The following is a 16,556-nucleotide window of genomic DNA, read 5'->3' as shown; positions in this document are numbered from 1 at the left end:
TCCATTGCCGGAATCACGGTGTGAGGACGGGGCAGCGTGATCAATTATGCTATATTTATGTGACCATATAATAGTATTACTCTCCTATTACAGAAGAAAATGAGTGATGAATGTGAAAAAAACGGCAACACAAAGTGAAATTTCATAATGTAATTTCCAAAAATACCCTTGGCCTATTTTAGATTATTAAAATAAATAATATTTGTTCCATTAAGATGTGTGGTTGAGATTTGTTCTCTAGTTATACACTTAAGATTAGTTATATATATATATATATATATTATAAAAAAAACACTTATGTAAATAATTGTGATCGTGAATGTGAAGGAAATGAAAAAAGTTGCGACTGGTTGGTGCAATGGATGGATGAAGGTAGGAGAAAATGACTTAAGAGGAGTGGTACCTTCCATCCTCCAACACTATTATGCATGTAATCACTATTCTCTTAAAATTTTTTGTACTGGCTTAGAATGAGTGGAAAGAAGAAATAAAATTATACTTACAAGAGAAATAAATCATCAACAATTGCTATTACTGTTTCTGATTTATTTCACATACTATAATGAAACTACTGTACATACTCTAGTGGCTGATTCAATGAACTGAATTAATTATGAATTATAAATATCTTTTAAAAGTAACTCTACTCGTATTTACTAACTTTCTCATTTCATTAAAAAAATTGACACGGTTATGGTTTCAAATCGATTTCGTATCAAATAGTTGGAACCGTTGTTTATTAAAGTGTACATCAAAATTAAATAAGATGCAATTTTAAACTAGTCAAAATATACCTGTATAAAAAGCTGTTTGTATAAAAATAATTTCTCACCTGAAATTGGAATTTCATATCTTATTACTCCGTATTTTATTTTGTTATTATGCTTTTTTGTGTTATTTGGATTCTTAATTACAAAATTAGTACTCACTCCGTCACGCTACTTGAGTCATTTAATTTTTACACTCGTTTTAGAAATAAATAGTTAAAGTAGAGAGAGAGTAAAATAAAAGAAAGGATAATGTAGAGAATAGTTTTCTCGTTCGTACTCTCTCTTATTTTACTCTCTCTCCGTCTTAACTATTTATTACTATAATTTTTTCAAAGCGAATGTAAAAACGAAGTGACTCAAGTAACGTGGAACAAAGAGAGTATTAAATTTGTACTTCATTTATTCGATAAAAATAATCAAATGGAACCTAAATATTTGAGATAGGGAATAACCAAACTTTATTATGCAACCTATTGTTAAAAAAGTTATAGATCATTTTAAATTAAATTAATCAAGTTATAAGATTTCAGAATATAAATAAGATTAATGGATTTGCCAGACAGGCATAGCACTTCCGTTTATCCATTTCCCCAAATAGCCCGACACCATTCATTCCCTACTCCCTCCATCCAGATAGTTTGTCTCACTTTGACCGGGCACGAGCTTTAAAAAATATAATAAAAAGTGAGTTGAAAAAGTTAGTAGAATGTGAGTCACACTTTTATATATTAGTTTTATAATAAAATGTAAGTACGAATGAGTTAGTGGAATAAGTGTCAACTACCAAAAATGGTAAAAAGTGAAATGAGACAAAGACAAACTATGTGGGACGGACCGAAATAGAAAATGAGACAAACTATCTGAGATGTAGGGATTAATTGTAGATGATATAGGATTTTTTTGTTTGAAAAATATTGTACTATAGTCTATATATAGAAGTATATGAAATACTACTAATACATGCTCCAATTATTAAAATAGTAGACTTACTATTTACCTTTTTATTCACGCCCACTCCATCCATTTACGTCAGAACAGAAGACGTTGACATGTCCAAGAATTAGAAACACAGTCAAAGTATTGATTAAAAAAATTGATGGAGGTTGAGAATATTTAGTATGTAATGTCTTTATTGGATGAATTTAAACTTTGAAAACACACACACATTAGTTGTCTGTTATAAAAAAAATCTAGCATTAATTGTACAAGACGAACTTACCCTTCTTCTCCATAAAAATGAAATTGATATTTGTGTTTTACTAATACTACTCCATCCGTCACAGTTTAAGAGTCACATTTTACCATTTAAGTCCGTCCCAGTTTAAGAGTCACATTTAGAATCTACCATATTTTGACATAAAATTTAACCTCATTGTTTATGAAATTTACATTCAAATGTTATTACTTTCATAAAAATAAAACAAAATTCTACACACAAAAAGTCAAAAGGGTCACACTTTCCACTATCCCACTTCAATCATTACACACTCCAATAACCACTACCTCACTTCATTTATTACACACCCCATCAATTTCTTTAAAACCCGTGACATAACTAAATCTTACTCTTAAACTGAGCCGGAGGGAGTATTTGAAAGTTGAAACACACAACTTATCAAAGAGTAATATATCATCAACTTTGAAACAATATAAAGATTGATGGGATTAGAAATGGAAGTTGTGGGGCTGACAAATTAAATATTAAGGGTAGTTTCATGCATCCTCAAAAGTAGCCACTTCCTTTTATCTATCATTTCCATTTAAAGCCAGATCATTTTCATGTTTTGATTATTTCAAGTTGGCAGGGAATTTAGCCACAGAAAGAGGCATCAAATCATTTATTTTGAAAAATAATGATCAAGTGGGTGCTCCACACCATTGCTGAATAAAATCTAGCAAGTGTTTCTGTCACACATAAAAAAAACACTCCTTAGATACTATGAATCCAACCCAAACTTTGACGTTACGTTTTGTCTGGTCTGCTTGACGTGTCATTTTGACATTATGCTCTCAAACCTCCACCCCCAACAATTCTATAAAAAAAAAACAATTCTCGACTCCAATTTACTCTTTATTTCTCCCCTTTTTTGATTAAAAAAAAAACAAAAAAAAAACAAAAAAAAAATTCTCGACTCCAATTTACTCTTTATTTCTGTGTTTTCCCGCAAGGGTGTTTTGGTAATTTCAGAGTGCTCTTGTTTCTTCTATTCCAACATTTTATTGTTAGCAATGAGGGGCCTTCTCACTGAGTCGTCCTGAACTTTTCATTCTTTTGGAAAAACAATTTATTTCTACTATATATAAAATTTATTGCACCTTACTTTTTAATATTTGATAAATTAAATTAGAGGACTATGATTATATGACAGAAGGATTTGTGGGAGGACTGTGGGAGCTAGGGCTCTCCATACTATGAAGGCTCTTCAATGTCATGCGAATAGAGAATTTGCTACTCCATATATGTTGAGATTTGTCTTAAAATGAGCCGGCCCGTCGATCGAGTCGGTGTCCATATTTACGAACATTTAATACTTTTTATTAGAATTCATTTTATCCTTTTTGGTATAATATTAAAATCAATTATATAATTAATTGTTGTTTTCTAATTAATAGTATATAATTCACGGATTTGATGCATATATTATCTTTAATAAAATTTGATTTTTAAAAGTCTTTTAGGATTATCGGAATTTGTAACTATATGATCGATTTCATAGGCTTCATCAGCAGTGGGACGCCCTAAGGCGCGCCCTTAAGCCCGCCCTATGCACCGCCATGTCAGCATTTTATCCCCCTACCCTTTCACCTGCAGTGATTAGTTTTACTATAAGTTTTACTATTGTTTTGTTAATTAGTTTAAATGTTTTCAGATATATAAATGCAAACTAATTAAAAAACACAACGATTAACTAAAAAACGGCAAATACTACATTGATTAAAAAAAATTACACGAGTTAGAAATAAAAAAAAAAGTTGATTACTCTACAAAAGCCCCAACTTCCTGCGCAACTCATCGATCAACCCCTGAAGGTAGGGATGTCAATTTAGCCCGCAACCCGAGGGCTGACCCGAATAGCCCGCCAAATTTATAGGGTTAGGGCTGAAAATTTCCAACCCGATAAAATTACAGCCCGATTAGCCCACACCCGATTAACCAGCCGCAACCCGTTAGGGCCAGACCCGAAAACCCATTAAAATTTATATTGTTCTATTTGTTTGACTCTAATTCGACACTTCATTGATTATTTTATTATATAGATTACTGAAAAAATAACTTTCCATTTTATATATTAAATAAATAAATGATATATTAAGTTTTTATTAATATAATAATAGATAAATGAATTAGAAACTTCAAATTCACTAAAAAAATATATTTCAATTTCTAAACATGCTTTAAAATTTCTTGATGTTTATGTTTTATTTTGCATAAATCTCAAATACTAGTATTTGATCATGTTTATGTTTGAGTTTAAGCATATATCTCAAATTTATCATAATTAAATATTTTACATTTTATAAGAACATCCACTACGCGTCGCGCCGGCGTCCCGCGACCCGTCCCGGAGAGACGGGTCCATCGCGCGACGCGTTGCAGCTCGCCGTCCCGTCCCGCGCCCCGTCCAGCTTCCCGTGTCACCGAGACAAGCGACGGGCCGTCTCGCCACACGCCTAGGCAACGTGGCGCGACCCGGCGTCGTGCGTGACGCCCACTCGCCGGCCCGCGAGTGGGCGTCGTCACGTGCTGACGCAGTAAATATATTTTTTTTTACAAAATTCGAATTTTTTTTAAAAAATAAATGGGTTGGAAAAAAATAAATGTGTTTTTTTAATAAAGTGTGTTTGTTTTAATTGAATTGGGTTGGAAAAAAAAAATAAAAAATGAAATTGAATGAATAGTAATTTAAGGGACGAAATAAGGGATGGTTAAGGGACGGAGCGTTGCAGGTTCCGTCCCTTAGTTAAGGGATGGAAGAATAAAGTACAATGGGGCCCTCAAATAGTAGTTTAAGGGACGGTTAAGGGACGGTGGGGGGACAGCGTAGTGGATGCTCTAAATATAACTAATTTTCACCATTATTTATTGGATTGATCGCATGTTTATTTTATCGGTAGCAACCCGATTAACCCAATGGGCTAGCCCGAAACACGAGCTTTTAGGGTTAGGGTTGAACTTTCATAACCCGGAAAAATAACAACCCGATTAGCCCGCACCCGATTGGCCCGCAACCCGAATAGGGTTGGCTCGAAACCCGGTGGGCTGGCCCGATTGACATCCCTACCTGGAGGTATTCGGCTCTAGTCGGGTCCGTACACTTCATGAGGGCGCGGTGGGAAGGGGCGGCGGGGCGAGTTGGAGACGGCTCCATGTAAGACAGACCGTACGAATCCGTACTGAATTCGAGATCGTACTGCGTGTCGGGGTCTAACGACCGATATTCGTCAGGTTGTGTACCCGGCCAACGTGCACCACCTCCAAACATCAGACTATTGGGACTTGAGTAATCATCGGAATCCATTTTCTAGTGTAAATTGAGAGTGAAAATGCGAATGAAAATGTTACAAATGAAGGTAGGGTAGGTGGTATTTATATAAATGAATTTTTTGAATTTAAAATAAAAAAACAAAAACGCGTTGCATCGTCCGCGTCGTCCACAGTGGGCGGACGATGGCGCGGACGATGCCCTATCGTCCGCGCTTCCTCCGCGGACTATCTGTCGGGCGAGGACGACGCATCGTCTATCGTCCGCGCACCCACAGTGGCGGACGATGGCGCGCCCGAGGCATCGGGCGGCCTATCGTCCGCCCCACTGTGGGTGCCCTTAGTATATCTAATGAAACATAATATTCATATCTTGCATAATGCTTAAAATATATCATCCTCAAGACCATATCATATGGTTTGTTCGCCCATAGATCCTTAAAAGATCTATTCAAACCCTCTTTCGGAATAGATATCCCATAACTTATTAACTTCATGTTTTTTTTTTAATTGTGATTTATTAATACTCCTTTCTAGGGTAGAATTCATAATGAAAAGTCGAAAATACCCCTTACGGTCTCCTTTAAATTCTCAACTAATTCCGACAATTGCAATTCCATCAATCACACACACAAACACATTGATCTGTGCGTGTATATTATACGTATAAATATGCAGCAATATGTAGTACTCCTTGGAGGTAGCACAGTTTGAAGAAGATGGTTTATAGTAGAATTGAAGAACGGCTGTCATTCGAGCTGAATCGAAGCGCCGGCGGAGATTTAAATCCAAGGCGGAAACCGCCGTCGTTGATGTACAGATATTTCAGCCTGAGGATGGTGGCGCTGATGTTGCTCCTAACGGTTTCGTTACTGCTACTGCCTCTGCTCCTGCCGCCGCTTCCGCCGCCGCCTCTGACGCTCCTCCTCATCCCCGTCGCAATCATGGCGGTGCTCGTGTTTCTCGCCTTCGCGCCGCCGCAGCTGCCCAATGTCGCTTTGTGATCCGTACGTATAACCGGTCGAGTAGACTTAATTCATAGTAGTATTAAGTTAATAATCTTTTGGTTAAATATGTTTTCAAATTTCAAGAAATATCGGATTAGGAGAAAATAGAAATGTTTTGTTAGATCGGTAGCGGAAAAGTGAGAGGAAGATATTGATTCGAGATTCAATTACTTCTAATTAACACTACTATTTTAAATCATTTTTTAATTTATTTTTGTTGTTGTACATGAAGCCCACCGTTTTGTGACGAGGTATATTTTCCAGGTGCATTGTATTGGTTTGACATTTTATGCATTAGAGAGATAGTTTATTAGATTTTAGTAATATGATGAGAGAGAGAGAGAGAGATCAATTGGTCTAATATATTTCTATATCAATTGCTAATTTAATTACATTAAGTAGGAGTAATATTTATTTTTATTGATTACTAGGTGTAAAGAAACCTATTTGGCTACTGTTTTAACTTTAACCTTACAGTCAAAATAAAGTACCGAAAGCGCAGCGTTGGGGTATCATTTTTCACTGTTTAAATAACTGTAGAGTACTTATTTAATAGTACTAGTATTTGATTTTAGGATTTTTTTTCATTTTCTTGATATTGTACAATTTTGGTTTTCATTTTGATTCAGATTTTGTTTCAGGTTCGATTTTATTCAGATGTAGGTTTGGTTCGGTTTCGTTTTTTAAAAGAAAACTAATTTTTTAATTAGTTTTGGTAAAAATATCTAAACCGAAAATCATATGCTTATACCTAGTTTACACTCAACTTCGTCTTTCAAATTCAATACTACATCAAACGTAATAACTCCGATTTCAATCATTTTAATTTCAACAAAAATATGAGGTTGGGCTTCAATAATTACTGTCGGCAAATGATTTGGATCCAAATAAACCTGGGAGTTGGACAAGGAGATAGAGAATAAAGGAAAAATATGAATTTTGAGAATAATTAAGAAAAAATATGGAATAAAAAATTGAATTGTTACTAGATTTGGGGTAATTAAAGTTGCAATGAATATGTTGTGGGTTGATTTAAAATTTGGTATAGCAGCTGAAAAATAATGATGTTGTGGTACTAATGACCTTATGATGATTTCATGCTAAAATCAAAATTTAATTATATAGCAGTTTCGATTTTAAAAATATTTTAGCTTCAGGTCATATTTTATAAAAACCATATTAATTAACCCAGTATTAAATTTAAATATTTGTATGGGAATTAAGTTAAATGGTTTTAATGTTATTCTCTCCCTTTACGTATTATAACTATGTCCATAAATAATTATCTAATTTTGAATTTTTTTTATATTAAGAAATACTTTAATACGAGTGGAGAAAGTTAGTGTACTGTTAGCTCTATTTTTACATAGTACAGTAATCCATAATTAAAATATTAGTAGAACAAATTAATGAAACATTTAATATAGACATTTTAAAATAAAATATGAAAAGAAATATTTAATAATTGATATTTTTAAGTCAGTTCCGAAGCTTCTCATCAATGATGGTACGTTTTGCTGCTACAGCATTTTGTGGAAATTTCACTTGATTCATTATTTGTAAATTTGACTTTGTTTATTCTAAGGTCCATCAAATAATGCTGAAATTCTGAAAAGAAATACAAATTCAATGCACTAATTACTTGCTTGTAAGTTGGAAGTTTTGACCTTTAGTTTTGATAAATAATATAATTATAGCCTGCGTACAACTAATATTTACTTAATTTTCTATGAAATTTAAAACTATCAAACTTTATTTTTTTTTATTTATAAATTTAATGACAATAACAATAATTATCACTTCTATAAAGGCATCAATTAGACAGATCACATTGTAGAGAATCAATACAACTAACATAAAAACAAGAGAGATGTTGCTTAATGTAGGAACCTCGTCCAGTTATTTGAAATCGAAACTCTCTAAAAAACTTAACCCCATTTTATATTAATTTTGCGTTGATGATTGATGATTCCGCGAATTTTTGATGATGATAAATGCTCGTAAAAATAAATTACGACACAGAGAATTTTACGTGGTTCGATTTACTGAGGTAAATCTACGTCCACGGGGAGAAATGGGGGCAGGTTTGTATTGCTTGATCTGCGAATTACAGCTTACAACACAGACTTGCTATATGATTATTTCTCTAGAGAGATTCTAACTCTTTTCTATCAGATCTAAGTTCTATTTATACATTGAACTAAGATCGTGGCTTACATCATCACTCTAGGTCGTGGAGGTCGTGTAGGTCATGGCCTAAGATCGTGGCCTGAGTTGACGCCACGTGGTAGTGGGTGTGTTGGAAGTTGTGGAAATCCTGCATGGGTCCACTAACTCCTTGTTCGGTCGAATACTGAGACCGAACTGCTTTGGTTGCCGATCTGAGAGTAGAGCTTGATGCCGACCTGAGAGCAGAGCTTGATTGGTTGGCTTTTACCGAGCTGTAGGCTGAGGCCGAACTCTTTGGTAATGCCGAACTCCTCCGAACTCTTTGGTAATGCCGAACTCATACTCTTCCTTGGGCTTTGGGCTGATGGGCCGTCACTGCTGTTGGGCTTGTTTAGTTCGTACCCCATCACTACCCCCCCCCGAAAGACGAAGTGAATCACTTCGGCGAAGCGAGTCACTTCGGCATTCTGGATAAAGGTACGGGGGAGGCTGACGTCAGGGGACGTGCCTTGCATGTGACTGCATTAAATGCGACAGTAAAATCCGGCCGTTGAATCCTGAAAAGGTGGGATTCGAAACGGTGCGACGATTTTGAAATCTTCGCCGAATCTGATAAATATGCTCTTTCTTCCTCATTTGAACACCTTTGCTGTTGCGTCTTCTATACTCTCTCTTTCTCGAGAAATTTTCTTCCGCTTTCAAGAGCTTCTTCAGACTTTCTTCACTTTCAAAAAGTAAGAAAAATGTCTTCTTCTTCTTCTTCGGTGTCGGGTAGCGGTAGGAAAGGGGATAAGGGGTCTTCTAGCCGGAAAGAATCCGGGGAGAAGACCGTAGAGTATTTTCACAGTATCTTGAGTAAGGATACTGTGATATCCCTTCACGAGAAATATTTTTTACCTGGGGGGAAGGCGGTGGTTCCCGACGATGATCATAGGGCTAACGACCCGCCGGAGGGTTATGCCACCGTTTACGAAGCCTGCTTAGAATGCGGGCTTCGTTTTCCTCTTCCCCCACCTTTTGTAGAGCTTCTTGATTTTTTTCAACTCCCTTTAGGTCAGGTGACTCCGAACTCTTGGAGGCACTTATCGGCTTTTGCTGCCGAACTGCGTAGGCTAGATAAGGATCTGTCTCTGAGGGCAATCCTTAATTTTTTCCAGTTTAAAAGGAAGGGATCTTGGTTCTACTTGATCCCCTTACAGCCTTTTAGGGCCTTCTGCCGAACCAAGTGGCCGAAATGGCAAAACCGTTTCTTTTTTTATAATAGGACTTCGGCTCCGGGCTTTCCTTGGAGAAGGCCGAAGTCCGTGATTCCCCATCCTCGGTTAGAACCGTTGGCCGAGCTCGAGGGCGAGCTCAATAAGATTCCTATGATTAGGAAACAGTATTCGGAAACTGAGCTCGTCAAGGGCGACCTCGTGTTCAATATCTCGTCTTCGGACGAAGAGGCCGAGGGTGAGGATTTCTCTTTATCTTTATGCTCTACTGCTTTAACGAAGAAAACTAACCTTGTTTTCTTGCTTTTTGGCAGTGTTCATGCTGAATAAGGCTATCCGAAAGTCCTCCGAGCTTGAGGAGCCGGAGAAAGAGAAGGCTACCAGCTCGGCGCCTGATGCCGAGAAGAATCCGAAGAGGCAAAAGACCTCTTCGGGTCCAAAGAAGCCGGAGTCGACTTCGGCAAGTAGGAAGGGGAGGACCCAGAAGCCCCCGAGAGCGCCAGAGAAAGATGTGGTCTTGGCGCCTCCTTCGGAGCATATCTGTGAGCCATTTTTATGGCCCACGGACTTCGCCGAGGTGAATTGTCTTCTTGATTCTTTGGCTTGGCTTCTGTCCTGTATTTTTGGTGCCCTCTGTTGACTTTTTTCCTTGTCCATTTTCAGAGGAACGATATGCTCTCCAAGCTCGTCGCCGTCGAACTCTCCAAAGCGTCCAACGACTATGCTGAGATGCAGAGGAAATTGGCGGCTGCTTGTCACCGGGCCGAGCAGGCCGAGGCAAACTTTGAGAAAGCCAGAGCTGCTAGGATTTCGGCCCAGGATGAAGCTCAGTTTGCCAAAAACCAGCTCGTCATCCAGCGAGAGCAGACGAAACGGAGTGATGCTGCCGCCGTGGTTGCCCAGGGGGAGGCTCTCCGTGTTTACACGGAGAAACTCTTTTTGAGTAGCCAGTTCTCGGCTTTTGTCGGTAGTCTGGTAAGGCTAATTGCCGATAAGGGCGAGCAGGGGGCCGATGTCGTACTGCCTCTGTACAGCCGAGAGATAGCAGCTCGGCTTCAGAATCTGCCGCTCCTTGAGGAGCTCGCTTCATCTTCGGTCCTGCTTTCTGCAGACCGAGTCCGGAGTTGTCGAGCTGATCGGGACGAGAACCTGGAGGCTATCTTTGCCTCCGTGGGACCCGTTTCACCCGCTTCGACTTACAACGGAGAGGGTGAGGCCGAGCCGCTGGAGCGGGAGGCCGAAGTCGAGCGAGCCGGGCATCCGGAGAAGGAAGCCGATCAGGAGGCGCAGCAGATCGGCTACGGTGGCGCCGAGCAGGCTGGGGAGAGCAAGGAGGCAGAGGCTGAAGCTGAAGCAGATAAGGAGAAGGAAGCTGAACCTCACCGAGAAGGCGGAGACGAAGCTAGCGAAGTATGATTTCGTCTCCCTTCTCTTAGTTTAGTTTCTTCCTTTATGTAAAATGGCCTTGAAGCCCTCCTTGTATAGAAAATTTTTTTTTTCTTATGAATGAAAAAATTCTTCTTTCTGCTCTTGTGTCTTCGTTTAGCCTTTCGTACTCTCTTACTCCTGTTGTGGTTTACTACCTGCTCGGTAAGCTGAAATGCCGAACTGACGTAGCTGCTTTGTATTCTTAACTCTCAAGGAGCTGGAGATACTTCACTGGAAACGGCTGTACTCTTCGGCTTTAGACGAAGCTGAGAAAAGAGCTATAGCCGATCAGACGAAGAATGACGAGCTTCTGGCTCGTTTAGTGAAGCTGGAGGCCGATAATAAGGACTTAGAGTCCGATAAGAATGATCTGGAGGCCGAGCTGAATACGACCATTGCTGAGAGGACTGCGTACGAGGATTACATCCGTGTGCGCGGGGGAATGACCATATCAGATGCTCAGAGTCGAGTTGACGAACTGTGGGAGGAATATAATGTACTCCGGAGGAACAATGCGCTGGAGAGCTCGGCTTGCCAACAAGTCGTGACATCATTGCGGCGCTGGGCTTCTCGGTACAACATTGTTCTTTCTCGGCGCCCCTCCATAGAAAGATTCCTTCGGCATATCGCGCCAACAGATGCTCGCACTCCAGATCAAACCTCTGGTTCCCTTGTTCAAAATCCTACTCCCAGCCAACAACGAACTCCGGAACAGCCGGAAACGTCAAGACGAGAACGGGCTCAGGAGCAACCGGAATCGTCAAGACAGGGACGGACTGAAATTCGCCGAGGAGTTGTGACTATGAGCGAGCAAGATCAGCAGATGCTTATTGCAGAGACTCTTCATCGCCGAGGTGTTAGGACTTCTCGAGCTCGGGGAAGAGGCGTTGGGTCGAGGATAGCATCTCGTCGACCTGCTTATTCTTCATCTGCTCGGAACAACCGAAATCGGCTTCCAGAGGATTTTGCAGATAGGTGGCTTAACTTCAGCAACCCTGGACAGTAGAATAGTCCTTTGTAATAGCGTAACGCCATTTTGTAGGGTAGCGGAGTTGTGTGCCGAACAAGATTTGAAAATGAAATTTTGTTTTTGTTTTCGCTTCTAACACTGTGTATTTACAGCTTAGCGAAAAAATTTCATCGTACTTGTCCTCGGTCTTATGAAGTAAACTTCTTTGACCGGACTTGTCTTTGGTCTGATGAAATAAACATCTTTGACCGGACTCGTCTTTGGTCTGATGAAATAAACATCTTTGACCGGACTCGTCTTTGGTCTGATGAAATAAACATCTTTGACCGGACTCGTCTTTGGTCTGATGAAATAAACATCTTTGACCGGACTCGTCTTTGGTCTGATGAAATAAACATCTTTGACCGGACTCGTCTTTGGTCTGATGAAATAAACATCTTTGACCGGACTCGTCTTTGGTCTGATGAAATAAACATCTTTGACCGGACTCGTCTTTGGTCTGATGAAATAAACATCTTTGACCGGACTCGTCTTTGGTCTGATGAAATAAACATCTTTGACCGGACTCGTCTTTGGTCTGTGTTCTAATTTGGCGATTTTTGTCGCCGGGATCGAACTTTCCCTTGTCCTAATTCGGCGAGTTTTATCGCGTGGATCGGACTTTCCCAGTTAACCGAAGTGGTCTTATGCAGTAAACCTCTTTGACTAGACATGGTCGTCCTCGGTCTTATGAGGTAAACTGCTTTGACCGAACTTGGTCGTCCTAATTCGGCGAGTTTTATCGCGTGGATTGGACTTTCCCTTGTCCTAATTCAGGCAAGTTTTATCGCGAGAATCGGACTTTTGTTGCAGTTCGTTTCAGACGAAGTGCTTGATTCTTAAGCAGAATTGTGGTCTTGTATCCTCTTTAGAAGCTTTGACACACAATCGTGGGCTTGTTGCAGCTCGTTTCAGACGAACTGCTTGTTTAAGCTGAATTGTGGTCTTGTATCCTCTTTAGAAGCTTTGACGCACAATCGTTGGCTTGTTGCAGCTCGTTTCGGACGAACTGCTTGTTTAAGCTGAATTGTGGTCTTGTATCTTCTGTAGAAGCTTTGACTCACAATCGTGGGCTTGTTGCAGCTCGTTTCAGACGAACTGCTTGTTTAAGCTGAATTGTGGTCTTGTATCCTCTTTAGAAGCTTTGACGCACAATCGTTGGCTTGTATATGTTCTAAGAAGGGGATCAGCCTTCGAAGAACAAGATACCTCAGTAACATTTGTAAGAGACGACACGCACATAGACAAGGCATATAGACAAATAAAAAGCACATAGAGACGAACAAAAACCAAGCAAACCAAAGAAAGCACATTGACCGGACTGTCTCTTACAAATGGAACTTTTTGAGGTTGGAAACGTACCATGTTCGGGGTACTTGTGCTCTTGACACGTGAGTCAATTTGTAAGACCCTTTGCCGAGGACTTCTGACACCCGATATGGAACTTCCCATGTGGGTTCGAGTTCGCCCAGCTTTTCTGCTAGGCTTACTTCGTTGTTTCTCAAGATGAGATCTCCCACTTGAAATTGCAGCTTTTTCACCCTTTGGTTATAATACCGGGCTACTTGCTCCTTGTACTTGGCTGCTTTTATGCAGGCCAATTCTCTTCTTTCTTCGGCCAGATGTAGTTCGGCTCTTAGTCCGTCACCATTCATTTCTGAGGAGAAATTGAGTTCGGGGACTGGATATGCCGATCTCAACCGGAATCACGGCTTCAGTGCCGTACACCATCGAGTTCGGCTCCGGTGTGACTTCGGTCATTTCGCCGGCCTCTGATTCCGGCTGCTGTGATTGCTATGCTTGATGGTGCCGAACTGATTGCTCGGCACTTTTAAGCGCAATCTGCGAACACACTTGCTCTTTTTCGATCACCTCGGATGACCGCTATCTCTCCTTTAGTGGAGAAGGTGTTCGGCGAGGATGCCTCTGATCGCTATGACCGGGCTTCTTTTTGTCTTCTCTAGATGAGCTGTCTAAAGACCGTTTTCGACGGTCTGCCTCATCGGCACGAGAAAACTTGTCCGCAAGGTCCCACATCTCTTGAGCTGTTTGCGGACCGCACTCCACGAGCTTTCTGTAGAGAGCTCCGGGCAGGATTCCATTTTGGAATGCCGAAATGACAAGTAGATCATTGAGATTATCTACCTGTAGGCATTCCTTATGGAATCTCGTCAGGAAGTCGCTGATCTTTTCGTCGCGACCTTGACGTATAGAAAGCAGCTGAGCCGAAGTATTTCGGGCTTCCGCTTTCTGAAAGAACCTCCTGTGGAAAGCATCCATCAGATCTCGGTAGGATCTAATGCTGCCTTGAGGAAGGCTGTCGAACCACCTTCTGGCGTTCCCGATGAGCAGCTCGGGGAACAGCTTGCACATATGGACCTCATTGAGACCTTGGTTCGCCATATTATACTGATAGCGTCCCAGGAAGTCATGAGGATCCACGAGTCCGTCATAGGTTATCGACGGAGTTCGGCAGTTCTGTGGAAGGGGAGTTCGGGTAATATCGTCCGAGAACGGAGTCCTCAATACTCCGTACATGGCGAACCCGACATTTCTTCGGTATGGAGGAGATGGAGTTCTCCTGTGATTCCGGTACCGAGGATTCTTTCTTCTGGAAGACATGACACTACTGCGGTAGTGACTGTCTCGTATGGAGGGAGAGGGAGAATCCGCCGTTTTTGTCCCCGGCTGCTTTTGGCTTTTTTGCAGGAAGGTTAAGAATTCCTCCTGCTTTTCCGCCAAAAACAGCTTGACAGCCTCGTTCAAATCGGGCTGCTGGGAAGACTCGGTGTGACGGCTTTTGGAGCGGCTTGTTCCTCCACCATGAGAACTGGTGGTGGATTTATCCCTAGGCTGTTTTCCCGACCTATGGGATGGATTGGCTTCCTCCTGGTTCTCACGGGCAGGAATACGGGTACTCTGCGATCTGGTATGCATTTTTTGGGTGGAAAAAATGGATCAAAAATTCGCTTTATCACAAATTTTGTTCTCTGTTTCCCACAGACGGCGCCAGTGATGATTCCGCGAATTTTTGATGATGATAAATGCTCGTAAAAATAAATTACGACACAGAGAATTTTACGTGGTTCGATTTACTGAGGTAAATCTACGTCCACGGGGAGAAATGGGGGCAGGTTTGTATTGCTTGATCTGCGAATTACAGCTTACAACACAGACTTGCTATATGATTATTTCTCTAGAGAGATTCTAACTCTTTTCTATCAGATCTAAGTTCTATTTATACATTGAACTAAGATCGTGGCTTACATCATCACTCTAGGTCGTGGAGGTCGTGTAGGTCATGGCCTAAGATCGTGGCCTGAGTTGACGCCACGTGGTAGTGGGTGTGTTGGAAGTTGTGGAAATCCTGCATGGGTCCACTAACTCCTTGTTCGGTCGAATACTGAGACCGAACTGCTTTGGTTGCCGATCTGAGAGTAGAGCTTGATGCCGACCTGAGAGCAGAGCTTGATTGGTTGGCTTTTACCGAGCTGTAGGCTGAGGCCGAACTCTTTGGTAATGCCGAACTCCTCCGAACTCTTTGGTAATGCCGAACTCATACTCTTCCTTGGGCTTTGGGCTGATGGGCCGTCACTGCTGTTGGGCTTGTTTAGTTCGTACCCCATCAATGATGATTATAAGAACTTATAAAATACTCCAAATCAATTTTCGGTTGGATGTAACAAACTTAAACCACATGAGAAAATTTAAAAAAAAAGAGTTGTAACACAAGTCATAATAACTAGTAATTGTGCCAACACGCACGTGGTGGCCACACTCGATATGGAATTCAAAAGTATAAATAAACGAATTAAAAAAACAGAGGTTATCTGTGGGCTAGATTCACAGTACTTGGACTTCACCGGCGCTGGCAGGTGGTTTAACGGCGGCGCTTTGATTTGAAATATTACTATTATCCATTTGTAATTAATTTAGGTGGTCAAGTGGAGATGCATAGACCCCACCTGTACGGCTTCATTAGCAACTGTACGGTCACACATACTTATTAGGTTGGAAATCTCGATAAAATTGCTTCTCTTTCAAGTTATATTCGAACTAAACACTTACACACTAACACTAACTTCATTTTTAAGAAAAATATGTAAGGTCTCATGACATTCTATTTCTAATTTGAGATTTCATTATTTTCAGTACAGAGATGTCAATCGGATCGGCCCAGCGGGTTTTAGCCAGCTCTACTCGGGTTGCGGGTCAATCGAGTGCAGACTAATCGGGTTGTATTTTTTCCGGGTTACAAAAGCTCAACTCGAACGCTAAAAGCTCGGGTTTCAGGCTGGCCCAACGAGTTATCTTGCGATCAATTCAATAAATAATGATAAAAATTAGTTATATTTATAAAATGTAAAACATTTAGTTATGATAGATTTGAGATATATGCTTAAACTCAAACATAATTAGTATTTGAGATTTATGCAAAACGAAACATAAATATATTTTGAGAAATTTTAAACCATG

At 40.4% G+C, this 16,556-nt stretch overlaps 1 protein-coding gene across 1 annotated transcript; it reads left to right on the top strand.

Moving 5' to 3' along the window:
* Nucleotides 1-5,972: 5,972 nt before the first annotated feature.
* On the top strand, nt 5,973-6,257 carry LOC121796923 (protein ORGAN SIZE RELATED 1-like). Its single transcript, XM_042195685.1, has one exon. It carries the CDS (start codon nt 5,973-5,975, stop codon nt 6,255-6,257), a length of 285 nt encoding a protein of 94 aa, XP_042051619.1.
* Nucleotides 6,258-16,556: the final 10,299 nt, after the last annotated feature.

The sequence above is a fragment of the Salvia splendens genome, chromosome 3, assembly GCF_004379255.2.
Source record: "Salvia splendens isolate huo1 chromosome 3, SspV2, whole genome shotgun sequence".
NCBI classification, from domain to species: domain Eukaryota; kingdom Viridiplantae; phylum Streptophyta; class Magnoliopsida; order Lamiales; family Lamiaceae; genus Salvia; species Salvia splendens.
Note: the sequence above shows the minus strand (reverse complement) of the source record. Positions and strands in the feature narration are given on the sequence as shown.

Bases quoted from the DNA above. Each gene is read 5' to 3' on its own strand.
- LOC121796923 (XM_042195685.1), top strand. From the start codon at position 5,973: ATGGTTTATAGTAGAATTGAAGAACGGCTGTCATTCGAGCTGAATCGA.